Genomic DNA, 17657 nt, shown 5'->3' with positions numbered 1-17657 from the left:
GGGCCTTTACTTTATTTATAATTTGGGCTTGTTTTTGAAGCCTAGAGCGGATGAACTTGGCCTAATTTTACATCATATCCTTTGAGCTGTTGACCAGTAATCATGTCCTGGTCGAGATGTCATTATATAAGGTCTATTACTCCGTAAGTGTAAGTTTTAAATAAAATTTTGATAGACTTTATGTAATTTTAAATTATTATTAAATAATTATAATACAATAATGACAGATGAAATGCTATTATTGTTATCTCTTACAAAGACCACGTTTTATCAAAACTCTTGAACAATCAGCTACCTGGAGTTGGGACCTCCTTTTGCCTTGCTGAAAGTTTAACAATCCAAGGCCTTCGCTTCTCCAATCAGATTCTAACTCATCCGTTGCATGCAATCGGAGACGACCAGCTAACACGTGGACGACCGCCAAAATTAACCGACTGAAAGCAAAAAGCTAAAAGTGACATTGTCCTAATATCGAAGGGCCAATGACATAAAACGACCAAACCAGTCCTGATAGGCGTAGTCACGCATAGCCGCCAACGCCATAGGCGTTGCAACCAGAGGCGTTTTAGATAGAGAAAAAAGAGAGAATGGAGAATTGATTGAATGAAAATCAATTCGTAATTTGATTTAATTAAAGTTTTATTAATTAATTTATAATTTATTATATTTGAATGAAAGAGATTGGATTTGAAGTTTTTTAAAATTAAATTTATAATATATTTATTGAATTATTTATTTAATGAGATTTATTTAATTATTTTTTTAGTTATTGATTACTTTTAATTTTAGTTATAAAAAAATTTATATATTTATTATTAGATAATGAAAATATTTTTTGTGTCTCGTAATTTTTTTTTTATATTGAAAGATTTTTTTATTAAATTTTGATGTGTTTTATTTTTTTTATATTTTAAATTATTAATTATTATTTATTATTATGAATTTATTATTATATCTATTAAATTTTGATGCGTTTTATTTTTTTTATATTTTGAATTATTGATTATTATTTATTGTTATGAATTTATTACCATATATTATTTTTGTGTTGTTCTATTTGCTCTAGACCCGATGACTTCCCCTTCTTCCATGTCCTCCATCGGTTCCTCTTGTTGCCAACAAAGCAACAATACCTGCACTCAATAGCATGGAACCTTGTGGAGGAGAAAAGGTGATAGATTTGAACACCATGGCTGAAATTCCAGAAGAGAAGGATCTGTTGAAGCAGCTCCAAGGTCCTCCCTCCAGGAGCGTTATAGCACCTCAGCCAAATCGACCATTGGGCTCCAGCATCAGTGTTGGGTCCATCGATGAGAACACAAGCCTAACTTCCCCAATGCAAGTTCCAAAGACACCAGAGGAGGTTGAAGAAGAGGTTGAGTCTGAGGCCTTGCCAGCAGTGATATCTGACTCAAACAGCAAAGTTAGACAGGCAAATTCTGCTTACAAAGAGATGGCGGGTCAACCAGAATGTCCCTGGCTCGATTCTATGGTAACAGGAAAGGAAAAGCCGGAAGCAACTAATGCAAGAGAATATGAGGGGAAGTGATGCTTCATCTATCTGATTCGAGGGTGCCAGTTAAATCAAACGGTTTTTCATGCTCGATGAGGATTGACAGGGGAAGTGAAGGGAAGAAGAGCTCAATCAAAGCTTTCTGTGATGTGATCAGATTATCATGTCAGTCAGAGGACTACCTCTTCACATGGAGGTTCCATACCTACAACAGGGAAGAATCTCAGTCTATCTCCAATGTTTGAAATTTGAAGTGTAAACAACTGTTTTACTGCAAAATGCATCTGAGCTAGCCGGTAATATATGTATAGATAAGACATATATTTAGTGTATAGTGTAGAGTTTTTTTTCAGTATCTTTTGTGTAGCTATATATATAATATATGCCAAGTTTTTACTCCATTTACTTTTTCAACTTTGGATCTGGCTTTGTGCAATTTGTTCTAGCAACCCCAAAAAAAGGTTGAATAAGGGAAAATATTGGCAGAGCTAATTATCTGGACTTAAAACAAAGTTTTGCTGTTACTTAATTAACTGAAAAAAAAAAAAAAAAAAAACAAAACAAAACAAAATAATAAAAAAAGTGCATACCTACCATAGGTCCAGGAATATTTTTCTTATTTAGTTGTTGGTTTTTGGTTGATATTTTTGAATATGTATGACATTTTGACTAGGCTATGCAACTAAGACTAATATGAGAAAGAAATTTCTGGAAAAGTAGGCAGTTGTTCAATGGAAGATGGTTTGTTGACTTTGTTCAGGGCGTAGACAGCAGTAGGAGCATCTGTGTTGTTTGATAAACAATCATTTTTGAGGATATCATCCAATTTATAATTTCAGCATAAAGTGAGCGAGACTGGAGGCACTGCCTGAGGACCCTAACTGTGATAGTTGGTCCAATTTGGTTTGCAATTGCACTTGCTAATCTAATTTACAATGCATATGACAGGCATAATTCGGGCTCCTTACAGGCCACCGTTTTTTCAGCACAAAAAGTTGTGTTTTAACTGAAGTGCCTGATAAATATTTCCGATCATGCCGATCGTGGATGATGGATACATAGGTTTTCTTAATTACAACTCAGTTTTGACTCGCTTCCAGCTCATAATTGCAGGGGATTTCTGTTGACATGAACATGGATTTTTATCATGTTAAATATGATGAAATTGGGGGCATAATCTGCCAAAGGGTCGGGGACTTGTCCTCCTATACTCCTCCAGTGTTCTGGACATCAGAACCTATGTTCATGAAGTCACCATTTTCTCCAGAGGAAGAATATATATATATGATAATCACATACATCTTCAGCCACTGGCAGCTGAGGATCACGTTTGTAGTCAACCTGCCGTGTCAGACATTCAGATGATTTCCTACATTATGCTCATCAACTCAAGTTACAAATTAACAGTTCCAGGCTTAGTAGGATCTGATGATCTCCAACATGAATGGAACATTTGGATTTGGGTTTCTTCAGGTCACGACCATTTTATTATTGACCTGAAACATATCAACCAAAATGGTTTCCTTCTTGATTAAATGAAGTTGTTGTAACGATAATCTACATTGTTGATGATAATTATGTACAGATTGATTTCTAACTTGGTGTCACGCATGCGCTGGCACCTGCACTTTATTTTTTGTTGAATAATAACTAAATCTTTGTGGCAGTGTGGTGCTTTGGCATTAATCGGAACAACACCAAGGATTCACAAAGTGTATACTGAAACTCAAATAGGTCTTGGCATCTCATTTGACTGCAAGATGCTGTACAAAATATTCAAATATAAATAACAAAAGACAACACACTTCAATTAGACCTATCAACAAATTTATGTCTTCGAGTCTTAAAACCATTCGAACTGAGAATGCAGGACATATGAACCAGACAGAGACAGGGGAAAAAGAGAAGATAGCATAAATGGAAGAAAGGACCAAACATTAATGACAGAGTTTAAGATTCAGTAGCAATTTCTGTTGCATTAACTTTCTCCTTCTAGCGCTCGCCCTCAAGCTGGCTTAAGTTCCCCTTTTCCTTGATGAGTTGACCATGGTGGTGTTTGCAGTAAAGTCGGCCTTCATGTGCAATATAATTGGAAGGGCTGATTACACATCCTCCATGTGTGCATTTGAAACAACTCTTGTGGTAAGGAGTTCCATTCACCGTGACCTTGTAATAGAAGAAAACACATTTTTATAGTTAAGCTTGGTATAACACTGTGGTAACTGCTAATATGCAAAATGTTGGAATAGAAATCACAAATAGAAACAAGCATTTGCTCATTTTTATTTTCTTCATGTATGAAAAGCTACAGCAAATTCTTACCCTCTCAGTTGGATACACAGTATTTTTACAGCCAAAGCATTTATCTCTGGTTCCAGCAAACATGCCCGACGCTTTAGTTGCTGCAGGTTTCTGTTCAAAGGAGCTTATAATCATGATTGATTACAAATATGGGAACTCAAACATAATCTGTAACATAAGCAGCCATGGAGTCTTCAATGAAATTACCTCGCCATCAACCGGTTTCTCTGGCTTTGCAATTTTTGGTGTACCTAGAAATGCGATTGAAATTGAAGGTGAAAATCAGCTAGATCTGGGCAAAAAAATACTACTTGGAGTCTATTTGAAATTCTGAAGTTGCAAACCTTCAAAGCTTTTGTCAAGACTGCCAGTTCTTTTGAAAAGTTGATCAAAATGAGGCCTGCAGTACAAAACTCCTTCGAAGGAATTGTAGTTGCCAAGCTGCAAATTGAAATGTATATGTCAATATGAATTTTTAGGAAAAAACTAATTATGTAAATTACAACTTTCCAGTCTTCCACAAACAATTTGAGATATGCCACTGAAGGTATAACATACCTAAAAAAAGGCAAAAGTTATCTTCCTAAACTAAGCAAAATGAATCAGATCGAAACAGATAAAAGTAGAAGAGATGTAGGCTGGGGGAAAATCTAGGCGCTCCAGGATTTTTTACAGTAAAAGATATTCGACAATACATTATGATTTTATGATTCTGTCTGATCTGATCTATAGTTTAATAGTTTCAAAATCCAGGAAAAAGCTGGCTTGACTTCCATTTTTGTTTTAAAAGAAGTTACACTGATTCAGTACTTTAGGTCACCTGACACAGTTATCAAGGTCTGAAAGAATGTAAAATTTGCTGCAAAGAATTGCCACATGTAGGAATTTCTTACTAAAGTAAAATTCCATAGCACTGCATGGCATCAATAAAGCTGGACTCTAGAGCATTACCTTCAAAGTTCCTTTGCAGTGATGGCACCTGAAACAGGCCTTGTGATATACCCGGTTGTCAGCAGTCAACTTATCAACCAGATAGACAGTCTTGTCACAGGCCATACATTTCTGGGTTGTTCCTGCAAAAGCCATGGTTTCAGCTCTCACCTCACCAAACAATTTTGCAAATCTAATGTGTTATACCCTTTCTTTTCTCTAGAAAGACTAATGGGAAGGAGATAAGAAGAGATAAGGAAAGGGAGGATGGAGAAATGGAGTTACAATGGATCGAATAGAGTGGAGACCAAAAGGAGTTGTATAATTGAAGTGTCCTTTTCCAAAATCATTTTTGTCCTACCTTGACCTAACTACCCTTGTCTCAAAATATTTTTGTATATCTCTGTCTAAAATGAATTTGAATTCTCTTTCAATAATCTACTTGTAGAGATAGACTGTTGCTTAAATATGCTTACTTGAATTACCTTAGTTGGAACGCCACATTATTGAAGTATTTGAAATTAGATTTGGTGAAATCCCACTGAAGGATACAAATTACCAAGTGATGTAAGCCATTGTTTTAGGTGAAGCCTTCAAAGCAGAGCTGTCCTGTCAGTAATTTTTCAATTCTAGACTTGCATTATGGAGCTGCTTTGCCTTAATTCACCCAGACATAAAAGCAATATAGGAGCCTTATTTGCTGGCTTTTATTTTTGTAATCTTGCTTGATTGCTTGGATCTGTTTTGGCCAATTTCTTCCACCAACGTCAAAATCAATCCCTCCCAAGAACATCTTTTCTGCTGCAATATTGAGGGCCATCCGATTATTAGATCTAAGTTGATAAAGAGGTGGGGACCATAACGGCTAATATCTTGCAATTAATTTGATTTCTTTCTCATACTAAATTTCACATTGATTAAAAAAAGAAAACCATTGCTAACTGCTCTGCTTGACCTCCTATTTTATTTGTATTTGTATTTGTAGTTGTCATGCAAACAATAGGAGAAAGGGTGGAGAAATGGTAAAGAAGTAAAGCTTCTGCTGCTTCAGTAAAGCAGTAAAGCAACCTCTATATCTCTGGGTTGGTGAAAAAACTTGGCTTTTGCTTCAAGAGTTTGGGTCCCCAGGGCTTTGAAATGCCGGCCCACCTGTCCTGCCTTAACCTCAAAAACATAAAGAGTTTCTCTACGTTTTCTTCATTTGGAAGCATTGAGATAGTTTCAACTTCCAACAACTCATCAAACAGACAGGAAAATTTACTGCATTGTCAGCAGATAGAGGCACAAAGCTTTTGTACCCCAAAGAACTGTTGCATGTAATGTAATAATGTTGGCTAAGATGGCACATGAGACTGAAATGATGGAAGTTGGAAGGTAACTCTCGACAAAGACCAAAATCAAACAAAAGAAAAAGAACAACTACATTAATTGAAAATCAAACAATGTCTTTACAGCTTTCCTTCATCAGTCATCTCGCTATGCCCCACGGTCACTCGGAACTAACATCTCGCCTAATTAACAAATCTCATTTTTAATGAATATTTAACTATAAAAAGAAAAAAATATATTAAATGAATATTTTTCAAAGGAGCACATTAATTAGTGTTTATAGTAATTAACAAAATCCCATATTTAATGAATATTTATTTTATTTTCTGTCGAAGCTTCAAAGTGGGCGCTTGGTCTAGTGGTATGATTCTCGCTTTGGGTGCGAGAGGTCCCGAGTTCGATTCTCGGAGCGCCCCATTTTTTTATTGCTCCTACAAGGCTGTTGGGCTTTCTTTTCTGGATCATTCTACTCTTCTTGGTTCACCATCTGTTTCTATGTCAAACGGTTACACTGTAACCTGTTGAAACTGAAGCAACTTTCAACTTGGAAACTCACTTCGTCTAAAAGTCTACACCAAAGTGAAAAGCTTCAACAAACATCTAGACCAGGATAAATGAAATCTCCTTGATTTCTTTTAGAGCATGTTTGATTCGAGCAAACTAATTAATTTGGTGTTCTACAGCAATTTGCTGAAACTATTTGGTTTAAATCCAACAGTTTATGCTCCCAAATTTTGAGCTCTTCTCTGTCATCTGAATTCTTCTTGCATTATTTTATAGTTTTTTTTTAGATTTGCTGTTAATTGGATTCTCCTTTCAGGATAAAGAGAGTATTCGTAATCTTGTGAAGCTTATTGACAAGAGCAGTGGATACATATTTGCTGGTATAGATGCCAGTGGAATTCACCAAGATTGTAGTATGACAAGTTGTTGGGATTCTTACAGATATCCTTTTATCTAGTGTATGTATGCTCTTATTCATGTGGCTTCCGAGAATCTACCAAACATGCACTGTCATATATCTTAGACCTAGAGACTATGCTGTCAATTCTTATTAACAATTCAGTCTGTCACATTTCAAGTTGTGAAATCTCACGGCTATGTCATTCTCTGGACGTTTTTGGTCCTGAGATAAATTCAAGCTCTACCAAAGTTGTTAATGTATCAATTTAATGATGGTTTCGTATGCTTCTCTTAAAAAATCAGTTCACAGCTGCAGCAGTGCAAGAGAAGTACATGAAGGATGATGAAGGTGATGATTGACAGTGCTTTTTGGTGAGACATTGGTGTGCCTGATTGCCTAAGGTGAGCTAGTTGCTAACTTGAATCTACATTCCCATTTGTTTTATTCATGTTTATATGTCCTTTTTTATGCATTCGGACTTGGTAATCTCAGTTTTATACATATGGCTTTTGATTTTCTTATTATAGCTCTTGTAGTCTTCACCTACAAACAAAAAGTGAGATAGAATGATCAAGAGGATATACTGAACGCGGAGAGCTGGTTTTCTTATGCAATAAACGTATGGTCACACGATTCTTTTCGTTTCTTTTCTTTTCTTTTACCTGTGGATCTTCCAAACAAGCGTTTTGACAGAGACAGTGGTGAAACCGAAGTCAATAAAAGTAAGCCATATGTACGTGTTCTAGTTTGATTTTGATTTTTGAGTTTCTTGGAGTTTGCTGCATTTACATTGCCTTTGCCCAGGATATTCTAAACCAAGTTTCAAAGCAAAAGGTTTCTCTACTCTTTATGCCAGCTGAATATTATAAATATGATGACTATATATAACCGTGTTGAAATATATTTTTTATGGAAACTCATTTCCCTCACGAAATATATTTATATCTTTTGGGCTGTCTATGGATTTGAACTCAAGACTTTTAATTCTGAGTCGATTCCAATGAGTTAATAATTCATTGGTTCAATTAATTATTTTTGGATAGTATATAAGTGCGAGAAAAACGGGATGATTTTATACTTGTAGAATTCTTTTATTCTTGTCTGGTCTTTTATCAATAAAATCCAAATTTAAGAATTTTTTTAGATGAGCTTGAAAATAAAGATAATGATAAAATTAATTATTATAACGATAAAATTAAAATTAATTGTAAGATATGTATTTAAATGTAAACGTAATGAAAATGATAAAATAAAATGTAATAAAAAATTTAAATATAATTAAAATTTAAATATAATAAAAACTTAAAAAAAAGTTCTTTGAAAATTTATTTATTATATTAAATTAATAAAATTACTTGAAATGTTTTAAATAAAAAACAAAATGAGAAAATTGAAAAAAAAAATATAAGTTAAAGTACGACAGATATTTTTATCTTTACACTGTAATTTTAAAAGTTAAAAAAAAAAAAAAAAAGTAAGGTCAAAAATGAAAAAATGAAGTGCCGTGGGAGGGTGAGAGGGGAGATTCTCCTTTGGAGACGTGGAGTCTTCTCTTCCAATTTAAGGATGTCAATGAATAAGATATTGATAAGGTAGAGTATTTTTTATTTTCATCCTCGAATATTTATATTATATATATTTTTATATTTATATCTAATAAATATTTTAAATTTATTTTTATTTTTATTTTTATGGGTATTTAATAGATTTTGGTAATATTCATACTTGTAAATTTTAAAAAGAAAGTAAAAACTAAAATTTATTTTTTAATATTTTTTTATTTTATCTAGTATATTTAGGTAATTTTGTATTAATATATATTTTTTCAATAAAAATATATTAATTATAATTAATCTAAAATAATAGTTCATATTATTTAATAAAAAATTTTATTTACTAAATATATATATAATACGGATACATGATGAATATTTTATTATTTATTTTTATCTTAATATCGAATAAAAATTTAAAATCATTCATATTTCTATTCTCATATCCATAATATAATATTTATTTTTATTTATATTCAAATAAAAAATCAAATTTTTCATAAAATATTAATAAGATTGATATTCCTACTACTATTCAAATTTTCAGTCCAATTGATGCAAACACATTGTACTGATGTTATCCAAATGGCTTTACTAGTGTGAAATGAGGTAAAAAGCATGTTATTCGTGCCGGACTGATGCTACGATCAGATCCAAATGGAGCCTAAACATTTCAAGGCTTGAAAATTGAAATTCGAAGTCCCTGATTGTGAATTGAAGAAACACCAAGCTTTGCCACCCACGTTTTTCTTACATAATTAGTTTCACTTAATTTTACTTCTAATGAAGCAGACATTTGATAGCAACCACAGTTAGAGTTAGGGATAAGCCAGGTATACATATATAAATATATATATGATACATTGTCCAACAGGTACAAGACATTCATTGCAAGAGTTGTCTGTTAGTTCCGAAGAAATATTTTCTCGTAAACTTCACCTAGGGGAACCATCAATTCATCACAGTTTGTCCTTTTGTTTGACTCTTCTTCCAAGAGCATTTTGTTTTTATCAGAATAGATTTTTTTTTTATCCTGAATTTGCTGAAATTCCTTACGTAATTGGCATTTGGAGCCCATTGGCGACATGGTCTTCATTGTTGATCCTTTTGAACTTTTGTCTTTATATTACTGATTGGATTCTTGATTCAGTCTTTAAAACAAAAAAAAAAACTCCAAATAGATATTCTTTTGTTGAATAATAGCAAGAAAATCCAAACATTGCGAAATTGGTGATGCCATATACAAATCAAATCAGGAATATTTACAAATTACGTTATCATCAATTCATCATTCAAACATTCTTATCGTGTTTATTCTCAATGGTTTGCTTTCTTTTTTTCGTCAAATAAAATATTTCTCTATTGCACAAAAAAAAAAAAAACAATTCCTCCATTTTTAAGACAAAGATGAAATGAATCTCAGATTCTCTTGATTAATGGAGTTATACAAAAGAAGCAACAATAAGATGAAAATATATGAAAATCCCAAGTTTGAGTTATAGTGTTGTTGATTGTGCTAAATACTTAAGTACGATTTAAAGTGATATTCTGCTTCTTTTGTTTTTAACTCGAGAATTATAACTGTGAGTAAGTTTCAAATACATGTTATTTTCAAGAATAAAATGATCCTAAGAAACTAAGCGGAAGAAAAATTACTTAAAAACAACCAGGTAATTAATTATATCATAGAAAATATTAGTATAAGATTTACCGAGACAAGCAGATCTACAGATTCAGATCATTTGGAAGACAGAACTGAATCCAGGTGCTGAATGTTTACCCCGTCCAATTTTTCACCTAGCCAAACAATCTAGATGACTTTTCAAATTTCGACTCTCAATAATTCTTGAGGGTTTCATCTAGAAAGTGTTTACTTGATAATTAAAGTACAGATGTTTATATAAAATAATTCCATTATTATTGCATCAATCTTGGGATGATAAGTCAATGTTCAAGCCCTCTCCTCCAAGCAATAGTATGTTAATAAAACTTTAGGTCAAAATACAGAAATCCGTGAGGAAACTTCTATTAATCGTGGGAATTTCTTGTTTTTGTTTTTTTAAATCATTAAATTTGACTTTGTTGATTTGGATCCAGTCTTGTCAGAAGACTCTTTATTAAATCCTGTGGCTCTGCTTTTCTCTGTATTAATCAAAACTTACCAAATCCAAAGTCCTGAAAACAATTTTCTCCATAACTCACTTTCAGATGTTTCAGCCTTTTATCTGTGGCGCTTTCAATCATCAAGAAGAAGATGATCATGAGCTTTGGAGCAGCCCTAATTCTACACCAAGAAAATCAAGAAGAAACAGCTTTTGTAAGAGACAAAACAAGGATAACAAGAACCCTTATTCGAATCTTGGCCTTGACAAGTTTTCTGCACTCTTAGCTGAACTTGAAGAGAAGAAGCAAAAGATTTACTCACAAACAGGTTCACAAGATATATCATTCGTTCGTTTTGTGTACAAGAACTCGACAGATTGTGTCCCAATCGTGGTAAAGCTCAAGGACGAAAACGAAGAAGAGAAAAAGAAACCTGTTGATACCAAAGATCATCAGCCTGGAATGAATACCGATTCAGAAGTCTTGGATAAGCACCCAATCGAAACCTTAAATGAAGGGAAAGAAGTAATCAAGAAGATATCAAGATTGCAAGCAGTTAGTGAAAAGACTGAGAAGAAGAAGAAGAGCTTTTCATGGAATATGAAGTTGCATAAATGGAGGCGTCCTTCTTATTATTTACCAGCATTTCTATTCTTGATTTTGTTGTTGTTGGTTTTTTTCGGAAGATCAGTTTCAATATTGCTTACTTGTATTGGATGGTATATAGTTCCTACCATAAAAGGCAAGAGTTCTGACAAGGTAAGAAGATCAGTGAAGAAGAAAGATTATGTCAGAAAACTGAGTGAAAACCAATCCGGAACTGTCCGAGACAAGTCATCCCCGGTACGTGATCATCATCGCAAAAGCTGATCAAGAAGATTATCTGATCATCTTTTTTTAATTCTTGTGTTAATAAATGTATTTTTTGTTGTTATTGTTGTTGTGTTTAGGGATAGATTGAGGAATTCATTCACTTTGTCATGTTAAACAGTGTAAATACTTGTCTGTAAGTTGAATTAGAATAGAAAGAATTCCAATTCAGGTTGCTTTATATGACATTTTCTTGGTCATGAAACGTGATTATGGGAATTCCAAATGCTGATTTTGAATATTCCACAAATTTTCTCTTATATTCACAACATGTATCTTCTATTCTTGTTTACCTTAGTGGTACTGTGTTAACCATACCCACATCCAAGAAAAATTTTAAAACTTCTTAAGATAATTTTTTCGAATTTTTTGGTCAGAAAACTGATTTAGATCTGGTACTGTGGAACACCAAACAGCTGATTAAAACGTAAGCAGAAGCGGCCTAAAATTAAGAAGGCAAGCAGTATCTTCAGACTTCAGCACCCCCAACATCCTCACCACTTGCTTAAATATTAAATTCAACATGGCCTAACAATGAGGTGATTACTGATTAAAACCCAAACCCAAACCCAAAACCAAACCCAAACTAATGATTATATCATTAGTCTAATGTTTTAAGCATTATCCTTTTTGGGTTTCCTGCGTGTCACCACAGCAATCCACGAGCCAATGGAAGCTCGATGCTATTGCCGGTTATATAGTCTACGTCTCTTTCTCCTTCATCTCATTTTTTTTCTTCAGATTGGTCGGAAATTTGAATACTCAACGCAGCAAAAGAAGATTTCGTAAAATTAACCATGTTTCTGCTTAAAGGCCAGCACACGACATCAAGCAGCTTAATTGCAAAAAGCTTGAAATCCCCGACAGGATCAATAGAGATGGATCCTGGAATCTGGAGCAAGCTACCACCGGAACTTCTCGAGCACATACTCTCCTTTTTGCCTCTTAAAACGTTCTTGAATTTGAGGTCAACTTGTAAGCATTTCAAGTCTCTTGTATTCTCTCCTTCTTTTATGTCTAAATACTCCTCTGGCTCTCCTTTCTCTTCTTTTTTGTTGCTTTCTCATCCCCAGTGCTACAGTCATTTTCCTCTCTATGACACCATCCTTGGGGCTTGGCGCAACTTAGCACTTCCCTTCTCTTTCCTGCCTTCTGATACCGCTCAGTTTAATCTTATTTCATCATCGAATGGACTTTTCTGCTTCTCTCTCCCAAATTCATGTTCTTTCCTTGTATGCAATCTCTTAGCCAAATCCTCCAGGGTTATTCAATTCCCTTTCTTCCCTTTTGCTTTTGAGCTGCTCACTTTGGTTTCTACGCCGGATGGATATAAAATACTCATGTTTTGCTCTAAATTTTCTTCCAATTATGCTTTTGTGTATGACTCAAAGGTTCATTCTTGGAGAAGATATGATAGTTTTCAACCGCTCCTCATTGACAATTGTCATCAGGAAGGCGCATACTTCAAGGGGTCTTTGTATTTCACTACCCCAGAACCGTTTTCTATAGCGTGCTTTGATCTGGAAAATGGAAAATGGGAGATACTCAACACTGAAATGCCAGGTGAGCTTACGTTTGTGAGGCTGGTGAGTGATACTGATGAAGGGAAGTTGTATTTGGTTGGGGGAATTGGAAGGAATGGAATTTCAAGGAGCATGAGATTGTGGGAATTGGGTAACGGAGGGAACTGGGAGGAAATGGAAAGATTGCCAGAATTGATGTGCAGGAAATTTATGTCTATCTGTTACCACAACTATGAGCATGTTTATTGCCTTTGGCATCAGGGAATGATCTGTGTTTGCTGCCACACATGGCCAGAGATTTTGTATTACAAGATTTCAAGGAGGACTTGGCATTGGTTACCCAAATGTCCTTCAGTTCCGGACAGGCGGAGCTGTGGCTTCAGGTGGTTCTCTTTTGTTCCAGGGTTATACGCTTTGGCTTGAATAACTTGTTATCATGCCTCAGTTACTGTTTTTTCTTGTTTACATTGGAATCAGAAAAGGAAAAGAGTGTATTTTAACTCCCCCCCCCCCCCCCCCCCCTTCTTCATCAATCTGTTTCAATTGATATTTCTCGTTCTGTTTGTCAAATCGAAGTCAGTGTCGTGAGTTTATGTACTATTAGACCAACAAGAGATTTGTGTTTGAGGCTTTGAGAAGTTAAATTTAGTTCATTGCATTTTCAGAATTATAACTGATACTGATGAATTCGGAGAAAACTGTAGTGTAATACAAATGATTGGATCTGCTGTCTCCATTTGACCACTCATTTACCTTGTAGTTGCTACTAGAACTATGAGTTATTTCATTGAGTTCAAAGTTGCCCTTTCCTGTTAAGGAAAATGGAGACAAAGGCCCACAAATCTTCGCATTTTTTTAATGAATATCCAATAGGCACTGGCTGCTCAAAGTCAACTGTTATTAGTTTTTTTTTTTTTTCTTTTTCCTCGGAAGCTATAAATGCTAAGATTTTTACTTAACTGAAAACAAAAAAAAATTACCGACAACTACAATAACAACAAAAAACAAAATCTCGCGAAGCAGCAATACCACTTCTATCTGAATTGTGAAACAGACTCTGTAGTCCCTGCTAAAGCCGACCAGTTTGATTGTAAGGCAACTCCTGCTTTAAAACACTCAAATGTAAAGCTTTTATAGAGCATTAAAATTCAAAGTCGAAGCATTGAGTCTAACAATGTAATATCCTTTGATGCATTCCGTGACACTAATTATTAGAGAAAAAGGGTATAGACCATGGATGACACTGCACATTAAAAGATAAGGTTTTAAAACTGGATCAATAACCATCACCACCTCAACTAAGAGGACGCAAATAACAGGAGAAAAACTACTAGAGCAAATAGTGGATCGGACCAAAATATAATATCAACTAATGTACCTAAATTTATAGTAGATCGAACCCTCACCCCCAAATTGACAGCAAAATAGTACAGATTCATCTCCAAAACCAGGTTTCAAATATTACAGGTACAGCCCCTATATGAAATTTTCTAAGGCTTGAGCTGTTTTGGCTGGATCAACCCAATCGACCAGAAAGGAAAAAAAATATGCCACTTTCATAGAAATTCATCACAAGAAGCATATTCACTTAATATGAGTAATAAATTTACTAAAAAAAGTGTAGAAATTGAAGATTGTGAAAAAAAAAAAATGAAAACAGTTTATTAAAGGTACTCAAATTCCATTTTCAATCACTATCAAGATGCCTATATGAAAGTGACAAGAAAGGAAATCAAGATATTTTATCAATCCCATTGTTTGTTCCTAAAGTCAATATAACCGTTCAAGGCTTTAGAGAAAGAGCCAAACCAAACTTAGGAGTCTTCTCCAAGGCCTTTGTGTTAAAGGCCCCAGATATTGTAAGGAAGGACTTCGGCCTGAGCTCATGCTGTACAAGAGCACCAAGATTGCCGTGGTTGTTAAGCTTTGCCTTCACCAGTGTGTGTGGATCAACAAGATATGAACATCCCACCGTTAATGTGTTTTCATTTGTGGAGAACTTTCTAGCAATCTCACCTACGACAGCTCCACCATTCAGCTGGTTTAGATGGTGCAAATATGACACCCTTAAGGAGTCTCCCTTGTCAGCACTGCAAAAAATGATACGGACAACCACTGATTATGGTTTTATTATGACCATCTAAAATATAATGCCCTGTGGGGGAAAAACAGGAAAGACAATTTCCATTATTTGGTTGTATTTTGATGCTTTGCTGCAATGAAGCAACATCAGATTTTTAATTTGTTTGATATTTATAAAACAAAGGTATCAACCTCTATATGCAATATTTTATTCTACCTTTCTATATGCTGGAAGTAAATTGCTGTAAGTTTTGAATATAACTGCTAGTGAAAACTGAAAAGCTTACAGGATCACTGAAGCATTAGAATCAGGTTTTGTCACGTTCACTCCAGCATTATACTTTGTAAATTCACCAGAAGATGCCATGTAACTTGCCTCTGCACCAAAAGCAATGCTGGGAGTACCAATGGTTGCAGAAAAGTCAACAGATGGGGATTTTTTTATCCCAACAGCTGTAGTCAGAGCTGCATGTTCATGAAAATACTGAACCTCCAACTGCAAAAAAAAAGATTATACAGTTAAAAATATTTGTCTACATTTATCATTCCATGATAAGTAAGCCAGTACCTTCCCAGAGTTATAATCAGGCAGTTTAACAGAAGCCACAGTTTTTGCAGATGGAAGTAAATCAGTGATGGTGAAGGTTGTCAAGATCTGCTCAACACATAAACTAATATTAGCAGGAACGCAAACTGAATTTAGGTTTCAAAAGATAAGGTTGGCAACAACATTTGACTCTGTATCAAGCTTGACATCAACTACAGCATTCTTGTGCTTATATTGTACTGCCACATCCCCAGAGGAGAGACCTCCCTTATTCACAAGATTTGATACAAGTGCCTGAAGATGAAGAAATCACATTAATATTTGCCATCAATAGAGAATGACATAACAGCCGAATAAATAGGACAGAACTAGAAAAATAGTAAACCCAAAATAAGTTCAATTTCTCAAGGGATGAAGGAAGATACACCTATGCGGCTATGGCTGCAGGGCAGAACCAACCAGGCAGGGTAAACAACTAAGTACAGAGAGAATAAAATTTTTGATCTCCTAACACAAAAAGATAACTAAAAAAAGCATAACATAAAGAGAAGGAAACAACAATTTCAAAGGAACAGTAAATCAAACTAATTTTTCTGACCAAAGTTACAACTCAGCCAAGCAATTAAACCTCAATTCTATATAGTGAGCGTTGAAGTACTTTTTTGCAGAAGGTCAAGACATGCAATATTAAGTGACCTCAAACCCTCTTAGTTCTATATACTTTTTTTTTTGGCCAATCTTTGTTCTTCATACTCAATCAAGTCAACGAACAAAATTTATTAAGACAACTGGTTAGAAACTTAGAGTCATGACCAGTGACATTCAAATGCTAGGACAAAAAATTATTATTTCTTGTTCCTTCTCCCAAACCTCCCCAAAAGAAAATCTACTTTAAAGAAACATGTAGTTTATGTCAATGCATTTGTATTGAGAAGTGACCAGAACTGAAAGTACAGGCCCTGAGATCAAACCAAAACATTATAGCCAAGTAAATTCACTCTACTGCAAAAAACAGAGTAGCAATTCCAATATTAACTTAGGTTCCTCCTTTTAAACCAGAAAATTAGAAATGCAAAACATACAATGCCAAATTGATAAAAAAAAAAAAAATGAAGCAACCGAACAACCATAAACTGAAAAACTAGTTACCCTCTAGCCAATCTTATGTGCTTTCTTAGCATCAACAAAAATATGACAGAACGATGCAACAGACCAAGACTTCAAACCCAGAAAACAAATTCAGTAAAAACAATCAGAATATAAATCAGAAACAGTAAATCAAGATAGATTATTTAAAAGAATGACAACCATCATCCATAAATGAGACAACCGGAGATCACTTCATTAATTACAATTAGCAATTAAAAAAACAAAAAGATAAAAAGAAGAAAAAGATTACCACTCCAGTGTAGCTGGAGCTAGAGATGGTGAACTTCTGGTCGGAAGTGTAGTCTTTGTCGAGTAAATCTGGCAAAGTAAGAAGCAAAATGGTTATAAAATAGTGGAAATTTAAAACTATTCAAATATGTGTAGAGTGCCAAGAAAGGGGATAAGATACCTTTGGCTTTTTTGCCAAAATCGGAGAAGAGCTCAGGACCTTTGCTCATGTTTGAACTCTGAAAGTGCAGAGAAACAAAAAAGAAGCTTGCGTAAGAAAAGGACAGAGGTTTTACATAAACCCTATTTTTCTTTTTGGGTTTTAGGGAGTTTAAATAAATTTTTTTTTTTTTTTTAAAAGGAAATTTCTTGTCATGCAAGAACTCAGAGACCAAATTAAACGACATCACTCCAAAAATTTTGCTGCACGGCCTTGACCCACGAGGATCGACATCCAGCGGGTCATCCGCAAAAAAGACAAATTTGGTCCCTTCAAAAATGTTGTCCAGTTGTTTCTAGTTTTGGGAGAATTGGGCTATCAGCCCATATAAATAACTCGCAATAAATGCCATTAAGTAGTAATATTGGGCTATTAGCTCTGTTGGGTCAACAATTTGTAAATTCG

The 17657-nt window shown here is 34.4% G+C and overlaps 3 protein-coding genes, 1 non-coding gene and 2 pseudogenes across 12 annotated transcripts; 4 read left to right on the top strand and 2 right to left on the bottom strand.

The window, feature by feature from the left end:
• Positions 1–1040: 1040 nt before the first annotated feature.
• On the top strand, positions 1041–3179 carry LOC111277722 (uncharacterized; annotated as a pseudogene). The gene is made up of 2 exons (XR_016340821.1): positions 1041–1809; positions 2614–3179. The product of XR_016340821.1 is annotated as an uncharacterized LOC111277722 (transcript).
• A 24-nt stretch (positions 3180–3203) lies between these two features.
• LOC111277626 (LIM domain-containing protein WLIM1) lies at positions 3204–5054 on the bottom strand. The gene is made up of 5 exons (XM_022864059.2): positions 4766–5054; positions 4159–4255; positions 4022–4065; positions 3836–3925; positions 3204–3679 (listed from the first exon to the last, which is right to left on the bottom strand). The coding sequence occupies exons 1-5, from the start codon at positions 4898–4900 to the stop codon at positions 3506–3508; spliced, it is 540 nt and encodes a 179-aa protein (XP_022719794.1). The 5' UTR covers positions 4901–5054; the 3' UTR covers positions 3204–3505.
• A 1363-nt stretch (positions 5055–6417) lies between these two features.
• On the top strand, positions 6418–6489 carry TRNAP-UGG (transfer RNA proline (anticodon UGG)). Its single transcript has one exon. It is a non-coding gene; the product is annotated as a tRNA-Pro (tRNA).
• LOC111277375 (uncharacterized) lies at positions 6427–11686 on the top strand. 5 transcript variants are annotated; one of them, XM_089758196.1, is made up of 5 exons: positions 6505–6717; positions 6894–7035; positions 7280–7378; positions 7505–7699; positions 10739–11686. In XM_089758196.1, exon 5 carries the CDS (start codon positions 10739–10741, stop codon positions 11501–11503), a length of 765 nt encoding a protein of 254 aa, XP_089614322.1. In that variant the 5' UTR covers positions 6505–6717; positions 6894–7035; positions 7280–7378; positions 7505–7699; the 3' UTR covers positions 11504–11686. The 5 variants fall into 5 exon arrangements, 4 of the variants coding, with proteins under 4 accessions (XP_089614322.1, XP_089614321.1, XP_089614323.1 ...); XM_089758195.1 differs by having other exon boundaries at positions 6505–6776; XR_016340820.1 differs by lacking the exon at positions 10739–11686 and adding an exon at positions 9129–9492 and having other exon boundaries at positions 6427–7035; positions 7505–7596.
• A 225-nt stretch (positions 11687–11911) lies between these two features.
• Positions 11912–13684, top strand: LOC111277150 (F-box/kelch-repeat protein At5g43190 pseudogene; annotated as a pseudogene). Its single transcript, XR_016340819.1, has one exon. The product of XR_016340819.1 is annotated as an F-box/kelch-repeat protein At5g43190 pseudogene (transcript).
• Positions 13685–13907: 223 nt separating this feature from the next.
• LOC111277221 (mitochondrial outer membrane protein porin 2-like) lies at positions 13908–17397 on the bottom strand. 3 transcript variants are annotated; one of them, XM_022863542.2, is made up of 7 exons: positions 17214–17397; positions 17055–17122; positions 15839–15949; positions 15677–15763; positions 15396–15604; positions 14836–15116; positions 13908–14131 (listed from the first exon to the last, which is right to left on the bottom strand). In XM_022863542.2, the coding sequence occupies exons 1-7, from the start codon at positions 17260–17262 to the stop codon at positions 14061–14063; spliced, it is 876 nt and encodes a 291-aa protein (XP_022719277.2). In that variant the 5' UTR covers positions 17263–17397; the 3' UTR covers positions 13908–14060. The 3 variants fall into 3 exon arrangements, with proteins under 3 accessions (XP_022719277.2, XP_022719360.2, XP_022719441.2); XM_022863625.2 differs by having other exon boundaries at positions 13908–14128; XM_022863706.2 differs by lacking the exon at positions 13908–14131 and having other exon boundaries at positions 14387–15116.
• Positions 17398–17657: the final 260 nt, after the last annotated feature.

Source organism: Durio zibethinus, chromosome 3, assembly GCF_047325235.1.
Source record: "Durio zibethinus cultivar Kanyao isolate XHJ-2024 chromosome 3, ASM4732523v1, whole genome shotgun sequence".
Lineage (NCBI taxonomy): Eukaryota > Viridiplantae > Streptophyta > Magnoliopsida > Malvales > Malvaceae > Durio > Durio zibethinus.
Note: the sequence above shows the minus strand (reverse complement) of the source record. Positions and strands in the feature narration are given on the sequence as shown.

Coding starts and splice junctions, on each gene's coding strand:
- LOC111277626 (XM_022864059.2), bottom strand. CDS start 4,900: ATGGCTTTTGCAGGAACAACCCAGAAATGTATGGCCTGTGACAAGACT. Junction 4,066..4,158: donor TCTTGACAAAAGCTTTGAAG/GTTTGCAACTTC, acceptor TCGCATTTCTAG/GTACACCAAAAATTGCAAAG. Junction 3,926..4,021: donor AGAAACCGGTTGATGGCGAG/GTAATTTCATTG, acceptor TCCTTTGAACAG/AAACCTGCAGCAACTAAAGC.
- LOC111277375 (XM_089758196.1), top strand. CDS start 10,739: ATGTTTCAGCCTTTTATCTGTGGCGCTTTCAATCATCAAGAAGAAGAT.
- LOC111277221 (XM_022863542.2), bottom strand. CDS start 17,262: ATGAGCAAAGGTCCTGAGCTCTTCTCCGATTTTGGCAAAAAAGCCAAA. Junction 15,950..17,054: donor GCTCCAGCTACACTGGAGTG/GTAATCTTTTTC, acceptor CTTCATCTTCAG/GCACTTGTATCAAATCTTGT. Junction 15,117..15,395: donor TCTAATGCTTCAGTGATCCT/GTAAGCTTTTCA, acceptor CATTTTTTGCAG/TGCTGACAAGGGAGACTCCT.